This window comes from Oreochromis aureus, linkage group 20, assembly GCF_013358895.1.
Source record: "Oreochromis aureus strain Israel breed Guangdong linkage group 20, ZZ_aureus, whole genome shotgun sequence".
Taxonomy (NCBI): Eukaryota; Metazoa; Chordata; class Actinopteri; order Cichliformes; family Cichlidae; genus Oreochromis; species Oreochromis aureus.
Window position 1 is genome coordinate 29,187,047 of NC_052961.1, and position 11,342 is coordinate 29,198,388.

At 39.3% G+C, this 11,342-nt stretch overlaps 1 protein-coding gene across 1 annotated transcript in view; it reads right to left on the bottom strand.

Annotated features, from left to right (window-relative positions):
- The window catches only part of ctnnbl1 (catenin, beta like 1), a 61,512-nt gene extending 50,565 nt beyond the window's left edge, over positions 1–10,947 (bottom strand). The window contains exons 1-6 of the mRNA XM_031728275.2: positions 10,764–10,947; positions 9,604–9,834; positions 7,736–7,842; positions 7,426–7,565; positions 6,737–6,834; positions 2,667–2,760 (exon numbers count right to left, since the gene is read on the bottom strand). Of these exons, the coding sequence (XP_031584135.1) occupies positions 2,667–2,760; positions 6,737–6,834; positions 7,426–7,565; positions 7,736–7,842; positions 9,604–9,834; positions 10,764–10,793 (700 nt within the window). The 5' untranslated portion in view covers positions 10,794–10,947. The remainder of the gene's footprint in view (positions 1–2,666; positions 2,761–6,736; positions 6,835–7,425; positions 7,566–7,735; positions 7,843–9,603; positions 9,835–10,763) is intronic.
- Between the last annotated feature and the right edge of the window lie 395 nt (positions 10,948–11,342).

Genomic DNA, 11,342 nt, shown 5'->3' on the forward strand with positions numbered 1-11,342 from the left:
ACATTGACAGCTTCCTTTCACTGTCACTGAAAATTTCTAGGGCAGCTGGCAACAGGGGGACACACTGCTAACAGAATACAAATAAAGTTAGTCTATAGCCTCCATGATGTATAACCCAAGTCTGCAAGGACTCCCTGTCACCGCACTGCCCAAAGACTTAACCCTGGCTCATACACACCTTACAGGCACACCTCCCTCTGGAAACACTTGCCAAGTTTCAGTTCTAGAAAGAAGGCACGCTTTGCCAATTATTCTTGCTCAAAATACTCAAATCTTACTGAGGTGCTATTTTTAACCAAGTCTGTTTTAATAGTGTTGAATTTAGGACCAGACTCTCTGCAGCACCTGCAGTGAATGTCCCAGATTTCTCCCAAATAGGAGTCTCCCTTGTTTTGCATATGAACAAATGTACAAAACTCTGCATTTAGGGTTGCGTCCAGTCTTTATTGCTTATGCTACTCACTTGGAACGTATAAATTGTAGCCCTTATTATGTGTTATATGAGCAACTTAAATATTTACTGATTTCTGAAGTTCAGGGAAAAAAATGAACACAAGCATTACAGCAAACACGTTAAAAACAAAAAAAAAACAAAAAAGGCTTTTCTTCAGCATAACATGCCCCCTAAAAATTAATTAAGGTTACTAAATGTAGAAAAAAAATAGGTCACTGAAATACAAAAATAATAAAAACTACACTTTAAGGGGAAAAAAAGAACTAAAATGATTTTTTTTGCTTACAAACTACAGATGTGCAGTGAATGTCTTTAGCTTTAGTTTTAAGACAGCTAGCCTGAGGAGGCTTTAGTGCACCCATTTATTGAGATTCAGATATCTACATGCATTATGGACAAAGGTGTTGGGCCACACTTCTAATCTTTGAATTCAGGTGTTTTCAGTCCCATTGCTTCAGGATTATATAATAAGAAAATAAATATATACATTAAAAAAAAAACTGAAGCACCTAAACTGTTCAGTCTGGCTTTACAGCATTTGTGAAAGATTGGGTCATTCTAAAGAGCTCACTGGTCATGGGTCTGTGATAGCATGCCAGCGCTACAATAAGTCAGTCTGTGAAATTTGTTCCCTCCTAGATATTCAACAAGCAGCTGTGAGTGTTGTTGCTGCAACTAAAGAGCAGACCAAATAAAGTTATTAGGCAGGAGTGTTGAAGCATACAGTTACTGTACAACATGAGTATAAATATCTATAAATGTAAGAGTTGTTTGCCGTGTAATACTAGTATTTTAGAAAATAATCAGAACATGTTTTTTTTCTATATTATTTTGCTAAAATAAGAAAGTAGAAGAATCCTGCAGCATCAACTCTGCAAAGGGTCACATAATTAGTGCAGCCACAGAATTAAAACGGATAAAGCATGTGGTGGGTGGAAAAAATTTGTCTATAAACAAATAATAAGTATAACAAATAAGAATCTGCTGACTCATCGAAATCTGTACAAGAGGAATCCCAAAAGTAAGGTCTCCAAAGCGGTGGGGAAACTCTTTGTACAGCTGTTGGCCACACTGTTGTGGTTGGTGCTTCCTCCACTCGCAAACAAGCATGCGCAGCTTCACTGGGATTCTCAATCTTGGCTTGGCAGCCCTTGACAACGGAGCTCCCGTTGAACGCTACCAAGTGCGAGGTTCGCGCAGTTATTCGATTTTTGAACGCAAAAGGCATTAAACCGGTTGAAATTCATCGCTAATTAATGAAAGTGTATGGACAGCCGTGCATGGATGTCAAAAACGTTCGCAAGTGGTGTAGTGACTACCACCTGTTCCCTAAGTTGAAAGAACATTTGTCCCGTAGACGATTCTGCTCCGATGAAGAGGTGAAAGATTCAACGCTTCCTGAAGGACATGGCGGCGAGCTGGTATGACATGGGCCTTCTAAAACTGCCGCAGCGTCTACAAAAATGCATCCACCGAAATGGTGATTATGTCAAAAAATAAATTATTCTTCAACCTTTAAAATGATGTAAATATTACAGAAAATAAACAGTTTTTTGTACTTCTAAAACAAACCAGGAGACCTTACTTTTGGGATTGCCCTCGTAGCTGTTAATACCAAAGTGCCAAAGCCTGATAACTTCAAGCATTCAAGCAACACAGAAATAAAAAACAAAACTATTTTATATATACATATGAGACACTTCTTACTTGAATTCACTCCACTGAACAACAGGACAGAAACAGACTGTTTAAAAAAAATAAACAATTCCATTTTTTTATTCCTGCCACCTGGTTTGTTTGGGCAGTTTCACTTGTCTACTATTCCACTCAATCCATGATGAATGTTTGACTGCTTCATGCCAAAACTTCAACTGTTTGACTGCTTGTTTATTTTACATATGTTGGACAGATGACAACAAAATGACTTTAGCTGTATTTCAGTCCTTCTATTTCAGGTGGCAGTGTTGTAGTTTCAGACATTACCTGACTGAAGCAATCAAACTTGCATGTTATTTCCACAGCTGGAAGAGCACTGCATATAGTCCTTTAAACCATTACTCAGTGTCATTTTAGCCAAAGTGGACAAAACTGTTTCCAAGCATAAAATATGGAATTAGCTGACAAACACATTATTACATGTAGCCTTGTTTAACTGTAAATCCAACTAGAAATTGGACTTTCATTGCTAAGATTTTGGATTATGTCTCCTTACCGAGGGTGTTATAGATTCCATCAGCCTCCTCCTTCACCTGCTCGTCCAGACGCTCCATATTCTGCACCAGCAGGGCAACCACCTGACCCTCCAACTACAGACACACAAAGATGAAATTCAAGTCACGGTTCTAAAACAATTTTGCCAAAAGGTCATATACAACTTTATCAGACTTTTGGAGAAACAATTTTTCATCTTTTAAAGGTTTTGGTGAAATGTAACATAGCAAAGACAATATTTTTTCATGTTCTAGAAACACTCCCACCCTTGCACTTTGTTGGAGGTCTGTCAGATGATTGTGTCTACCCTGTCTGAAAACAAAATTACAGTCTCCATCTTAAAAAAAAAAAGAAAGAAAGAAAAGATGTATATAGACTATCCAGGGATAACAGAGAGATGGTTCACTTTTAAGACTTGTCTTTGCAGAAGACGCTTGGTTCCTGTTGGAGCCTCTCTGACAATGTCCGAATGTTATCAGTCAAGTCAAGATTGGAGACTCATAACCACACAAAGCTTGCAAGGTGCCAGCGGGCTGGATAAATGTACTCTTATAGATGAAAGAAGACAGTCAACACAGATTTATGAGCCACTGCAGACCGCCGTGGATCATTTTGATTTATCTTATCAAGGATGCCACCTGGCCTTCAGGCAGCAAGGACAGAGGAGCCGAGGGCATTACAGCAAAGAGGACAGACAAATGGATTCAACCAACCTTTGCTGCCCTGAAACTGTTTCCCTTGGAAGTAGCTGTAAAGAAGAGTGAGGTTTATGGGCGCTCCATTGCATGGTAAATGGACTGCATTTATAAAATTCCTTCATCCTGCGAGCGCTGCACAGCTACCCGACTCACTATCTCACCCACTATCATATAAGAAGCCAGCTCACAAACACACACAAAAGCCAGCTTTTGTCAGCAATTTCTGATGTTTATCCTGCTTCATCTACAGTTCTTCCTATCACACACCAATATCACCAAGATAGAGGCCTCAGATATGTGTTCTTAACTTGACTGTGTCAGTTATTTAGAACACAAACAGTATTTCAACACATTATACTTACACAGAAAGTGAAGTTAATATTCTGCTCTGTGTTTGTAAGACTATTTCAGAGACAGGACCCATGGGCAACACCACAGAAACCATCTATACATCCAACCATTCAATAAAGTGAATACATTTCATTAATTATTTACAGTGGCACCTGCTATTGAGGAGAGGTAGAGTGACGAGCTGAGGCACTTGACAACTACACGACAGCGTTAAGGCAGTTCTTGTGAGGTGTTGTGGTATGCAGTCGCCATTATGTCCTAAATGGAAGGACAACAAGCCCAAGGCTTACTATATAGACCAATAGCACAGTAACACAACTGCTGAAAACCTTAATGAGGGCCACAACTGAGAGATGTCCAAACCATTCATTGCTACTTGCCACATACAGAGCTGTGCCTGCTGGTTACATTGCACACTGTAACTCATATCTACCTCTTAATGTGCCTGCAAAGAGGAAAGTTAGCATGAGAACCAGAAAATAGAGCAAGTAGGTATGGTCCAATGAAACAGGTTCTTTCACACTGTCTAGATCAGGGATGTCAAACATGAGGTCTGGGTCCCAGAATTGGTCCAGGAAAGACCATGCGGGCAACTTTGGAAAATTTTAGCTTTAAAGTTTTTTTCTGGAGATAAAGACCTCCACCATGGCCACTAATACTATGCCAAAATGATTACGTAATAGATAAACAAATAAATGGCAAAAGTTCCTGTTTTTTCACCATCTACTGTATAATTGTTTTAGTTAAACATATCAAAGTGAAAGAATACAAACTTTCTGTGAATTAACAGAAACCTTCTGTTTTATAATCACAGGACAGTTTGAGCTGAGCTACCAGAACCTGATCTGTCATTTTTCTGAAATTACACAATTTCTTACACTTTCAGCCCGAAGAGTTGTTCTAACAGATTTCTTTAATTTACTACAGCAACATTTGTTTATCATATTAAAAAACAGAGACGTACTGTTACTAATACACTTCCATTGCGTATAATTAGATATCGCAGGGATTAAATGTGCAGTTAAACACAGATAGAAACAGGATTTTCACTGGTCCGGCTATATGTGATATCCCCACATTCTGCTGCTGGTACTGTGTTTACTTGGGCTAGCAACATGCATTAAAGGAAGAAGCTGAGCTGAAGGTATTTTAATATTATGAGTAATGTTCTGCGATGATCTCATTGAATAGAACAGGATGATGCTACCAGCTATACTGCAGAAATTGTTCAAAGAGCACGACGAAAGTTCCATGGTGCTGGTTTCACCTATAAAATCCAATCTACCATCTATAGAAAGTGCTAAAAATCCACAGAGGCCATCCATCCATCCAACTATCCCCTTCGGCTTATCCGGGGCCAGGTCGTGGGGGCAGCAGCCCAAGCAGAGAAGTCCAGACCTCCCTCTCCTCAGTCACCTCCTTCAGCTTGGCCGGGGGAACACCAAGGCGTTCCCAGGCCAGCCAAGAGATATAATCTCTCCAGCGTGTCCTGGGTCTGCCCCAGGGCCTCCTCCCAGTGGGACATGCCCGGAACACCTCACCCAGGAGGCGCCCAGGAGGCATCCTTGTCAGATGCCCGAACCACCTTAACTGGCTCCTTTCGATGTGAAGGAGCAGCGGCTCTACTCTGAAACCCCTTCCAGATGGCCAAACTTCCCTATCTCTAAGGGAGAGGCCAGCCACCCTTCGGAGGCAGCCCATTTCCGCCACTTGTATCCACGATCTTGCTCTTTCGGTCACTACCCACAGCTTGTGACCATAGGTGAGAGTAGGGACGTAGATCAACCAGTAAATTGAGAGCTTTGCTTTTACACTCAGCTCTCTCTTCACCACAACAGACCGGTACAGCGTCTGCATCACTGCAGCCACAGCACCAATCCGTCTGTCGATCTCCCGCTCCCTTCTCCTGTCACTTTTTAAGTCCATGCCAGGTAATTGTATAAACTTTAACTGGCTAACCTAGATATCTTTAAAAAACAACAACACAGGTCTGGTGTTAGCATCTTGTTTCTGTTCACATCAGAAACAGAGCTATCCTCATGAAGTCACACTGAATTTATCAGTATGTTCAAAATGCCACGTGGATGTGTAAAATATTGGGATCAAACTACTCTAAAACTCCCAAGACTCCCAACCAAAGTGGTCAAGTGCAGCAGAGAAAAAAAGTCAACTGATTCTCTGACGAAGTGTCACAGTGACAGGTGTGAAGAAACAGAGGCACGCATTTCTTTTCCCCATCATGGCTTTACCCGCACATTATTGTAATTTGACCTTTGTCTGTGTCGCTCTAAATGTCAAAAAACATAATGGGATATCGAGAATCACGACACTCTAATATTTATGAAAGCCCGGCAGCACGACAGGCTGAACTAGAAAAGAAAAAAAAAACAGGAATGAGGGGGCTAAATATACAGAGAGATGGAGAGACAGGGAGAGATCATCGACAGTGAAGTGATGCCAACACACACAGCCGGAGGGTGACAAAGAAAACAGAACGGAAAAAGAAAGAGTGGGAGAGTCGATGCTATAATTATGCTGATCAAACTACATACTGAAATCCATTTTTTCCTCTTGACTGAGTTCTTGTCATGTTGCTAATCCCATCATGTTTTTTTTTTTTTAACTGTCACAGCCCGCCGCTAAGAGATAATTAAAAAGACTTTAAATAAATAAATCAACAGGTAACTTCAGACATTTGTGCCCCTGTAAATGACACTGGCAGCTTTACTAAGAACTAATGTTTGTGGATTTTGTTCCCCTTTGAAGTTATTTTAATACAACCCTTTTTTTTTAGAATTATTTTAATTTAATGTAATTTGTGTTTCAAACCACACACACAAAAAAGCAAAAACAAAAACCATGAGTGCTTCTAAGTGAGACTTAACTGAAACCTTTCTTTTGATTCATTAACAAAGACTAAGCAATCAATTTCTCTCCACCGTATCCAAGAAGCTTAAGTACTAACTCCAAAAAGTGCTGCTTCATCAATATCCGCAGAGACTCATGAAACTTTTGTACTCACCAGAGCATCTATGAGTACCTCAGCACCATCCTCGCTCTCATGCAGTGTGTCAATATCTGTCAGCTCCTGCAGCAGGTCCACCACGGCTATGGCGACATGTGGCTCAGGCTCAGGACAATAACAATACTCCATACTTGATTTAACTCTGCAATCCTATAACACTGTAGAAGTAAAAGGACCCAAATCAATGCTTTGTCTTTTCCTCTCAAAGCCAGGCGACTACTTCACCCAGAATGCAAATTGATCGCCCAGGTTGGTCCGTATTTTTGGTTTGTTGTTGGGGGCTGCACCTTGAGTACCAGTGCCTTCACTGAAGGTATTTTAATGGCTACTGTAATATTTATTTCTTATATTTTTTAAGGGTTTATGTATTTACTCCAATATGGTTTTGAATCTGAAATATGACTCACTTAGTAAATTGTATTTTGTTACAGTTTTAATGTAAGTAAGAGCAAGTTTATAGTTTAAAAAAACATGGCTAAAATAAAAGCTTTGTGTGCAAAAAATTCAATAAAAACTTGACACATCTTTGCTCTCTTAGCTCTTTTCATGTTCTTATCCTGTCCTTGGTTCTTTGTACTAGCTACGTTTACAACAGTAAACAGGGAACAAGTTTAAAGACCAATGTTACGTAACAAAACATTCAATAGAGAGAGGCGATCTCAATCAATCTCAACGTGAAAGGATATCAGTGTTTTCATGACTGAGGAGGCCCAGCAGTGAGTGGACGGCGTTCAGCTCCACCAGCAGGTGGTAGAGATCTGGCATCGTAGCAATCACATGCATTTCCTGGATAATGTCATTCAGATCCAGCTCCGACTCCATGAACCTAGTTTAATAACACAAATTAGAAGTTTTGCATTATAAATTTGATCATAATGACAGTGTTTCTTAGAAATGCTGACACCCTCTTTTTTTCTTTAGATCCACTTAAATCCACATATAGTTTTGTTTGTTGGAATAAAGTCAAACAAGATACTCTGTCTGTAATGGGCTTACTTTTCTGGATTGTCTGGAAACTTAATCCTCAGTTCCTGGTTTTTGTATGACCTCTTCTCAAAGGTCAGGATCATTTTCTTCACTGAGCTCTCATCGACCAGTTCTGCCTGTTTGATTAGCACAGGAGGCAGGGGAAAGGGAGCAAAAAGATGGAGAAGGGAAGACGGAAAGAAAAAGGAAAAAAAAAAAGATTTTATTAAAGCAACTGCTGCAGTAACAACAAAGAGACTGTAGGGTCACCTTAATCATGTGAGTGAAGCAAATCGTGCAGACATTTTGTTCAATCAGATGGAATGCATTTGACTGAAAAGAGAAGGTGTTTGACCTCCTGATGGATTATAAACCTCCAAAGTGCTGGACAGATAACAATGTAGCATAAAACAACCTTTCCTGGAACTTACTTTGTTACTATTTCACCATGTTAGTGTTTCAGTAATTCAAGTCTCACTCTCTCCAAGTTTCTTGAAAGATCCAAGATTAACTGGGTGATTGAGGACACGAAATCCTGGTTATAGTAATCTAGTTTTGTTTGGTTTGTCAAAGCCACAAGAGCATTAGACCAGCCAAACTGACTGCACACCCCCTGTGGTCACTGAATATGGGACCAGCAATATTGGCAATACTGGCAACTTTGTGATTGGAGGATTGATGTATGGGAAGTTTTAACCCCGGTGGAGCAAGAGGATTTCTCAAAGAGCTTTGAGGAATAAACCATTTTGCAATTCCTTTTTTAAAAGCAGAAACCTGGATAGAAATCAACCAGAAAAATTAATGAACAATACGAAACTGAAAAGGAAATTCGGGCAGGGAAACCAGTGGGGAATCACAGAAAACTATGACAAGGGAAAGTGAAAAGTGGCAATAAAAACCTTTTGTGTCCACTACAATAATGATCTTACAGTTTATATCATTTATTGCTTATTATTTTAAGTAGGTACTGCAGACTAAGCAGCTTGGAACAAAAATGAAAAATACAAAGACACTTTATAAATGGACGTTTACTTTTGTTTTTTTAATTAACCGACTTTAACAGGTCACAGAACAATAAACAGACATGACCACAGTGGCCAAGTCTGTTTTAATGGCGTGACTTTAAATGACGTAAAAAGAGGGATCTCTTAATCAGACCCAAAGCCAGGATGCAGCAGTAGTGAAGAGGAGAATTTGGGTTAGTGGCAGCACCATCAAATCTCACATTTGTCTTCCAACAAAGGAGTCTGAATTATTTCCTTCAGACTAAAGCAGAGATTGCCATAAAAGAAATAAGTCATCTTTGTCATTTAACATTGTATTCCATTTGATTTAAAGTGCTCTCGTTATTATCAATGCAACATTCGCTAAGAATGCTAATGCATTTAAGTCTGTTGTTTGTGTTGTTTACAGGAAACAAACGCGCTCTTGAGTAAGTCTGACTTATGATGTGCTCCCACGTGTTAAAGAAACTGAACTTTTGTCTATTTAATGCTGTCAATCTTAATATTTTCTAATTACTCCACCGACACAGATGTCACAGGTGGTTACATTTAGACACAATGCATGCAGATTATACCAACAACTAACATCTAATAAGTCTGACAGTATAAATCTGGCTGAAACATTTTTAATCATAGCATGTTTGTGTTTGTTTTAGTAGTGTTTGTGTAAATCTATCTGAATTTGCTAATATGGCTAATGTCCTGATGAAGCATGCTAGTATGGTGAAAGCTGTTCAAAGACTGCCATGCAAACTATGAATTCCAAACATATGAGAATAAAGGAACACATTTAATTTTAATGATCTTTGTGACATTTCTTCATTTTTCATCATCCAAAGAAACCAGAGTAACAACTCTATAATAATAACATAACAATTACAATAACCTTCCCACCTCAGGTTCTTCTGCATCCTGGTCCATCAGCTTTTCCAGGATTATCTTCCTGTCCCCTATCAGCTCCTCATTCTCCCTCATCTCAGCACCTCCTTCTGCTCCTGCCACCTCCCTGTATCTGGCCAGCTCTCTAGCACTCATCCCTTTCAGCTGCTTGCCTCCTCTGGAGTCTTCATCTCCTCCTGCTCCTCCATCCTCTTCGCCCCTGGGACGCTTTGCTCCCCTATCAGGCTGCAACAAGAAAAGGGATCATTAAATGTATGTACAGGGATTTACTCTATAAGATGAATATATGAAAAAGTGTTGGCAGAGCCAAAAATGATCTTGCTGCTTGTTTTCAGCAAAGTGACATATAATGAGATTTTAAAAAATTAATGAAATACACCATTATAGCACCTGACTAGGTCATATCGGGCAGCTATAGAAAAGTCAATATAGAAACCCTCAATCATGACTTTTCAAATGAATTTTAAAAAAGGAAGCACATATAATTTTATCAAGCTAATCGAAGCAGCTGCCACAGTTTTTAGCAGCTGTCAAACAATTAATCTAAGAAAACTGATGGCATTTTAAAAAGTTGCAACTAGAACAATGAACCTAAGCAAAAGACGGGATTTTACTGAAATACAGATTTATGAAATGGGAGATATAATGGCGATTTGCAGATTTGATACAAATACTGGGTGAAGTCGAGTTCTCGTGCGTATGCCTTGTATGATAAACGAAACTGTTCAGGTACACATTTGTTTCGACATTAACATATAAAACACCGAATCGAGCTGACTTAAGAATGCCAAAGATTCAATATGCTTTGTTATGCATAACTAATTTTAAACAGATGTATCTCAGGGAAGTCCACAGATGTTCAACCCTCTTGATGTGCTGCAGCGGGATAGCTAACAGACTTTTAGCAAACGGGCTAACTGCTAGCGTTAGTAAACACGGACTTGAGGTCCAAAGTTGTTCTTTCTTTTCGCGCAAGCGTCACTCAGTTCTAATTTACTCATCATTAAACAAGAACGCAAACAAAGGAGGGTAAATAAAAGTCTACATGCCCACACTCATTAAACTGTTAGCGTTTATTTACAACCAAATGAATGAGATAAGTTACTGTTAGCTTAGTTAGCTCTCACACACATTAGCAGGAGTGAAACGTCTACCTGATAGTTCAGGAGCTCTCCGACGTCCATTTGTCCAGGATACAAGTCTCAGCTTTCTTATAATTTTATTTCAAAGTTGAAAAAGCGCTCTCACAATTTAAGTAGACAGCTATTCCGCTAACTACAAGCTCCCTGCGTACACATGCCTGCCGTAAAACAGTCTTCACTCATTGCCGTAGCAACGAATTGTCGTAAACGTTGACGTTGCATGAGCAGAGTTTTCAACCATCTTCGTAACGTCTCGGAGCGATTATTTGGATAGGGATTTTGATTATTTTCCAAGTTACTGTCATCGTTACATCTTCATCCTTGTTGATACGGAATTCTCCCGTAGACTGGACTGCCATGTCTCTCCGTACTAGGATTATTTGTTTTCCTTTGTGTATGTGTTATTCATTTTCTCATAAGTGATTTAACCAAACTTACAAATATGACTTAATTTGGTTAACAGTACAGCGCACAAACACTACTATAGACAACAATAATATTAAGAAATACTTTATTTTTACCATATTTCTGAAATTCCAAGCAACGATAAAGAAATACATAATATTTCTAAATCAGTAATAAAAGGGAAAA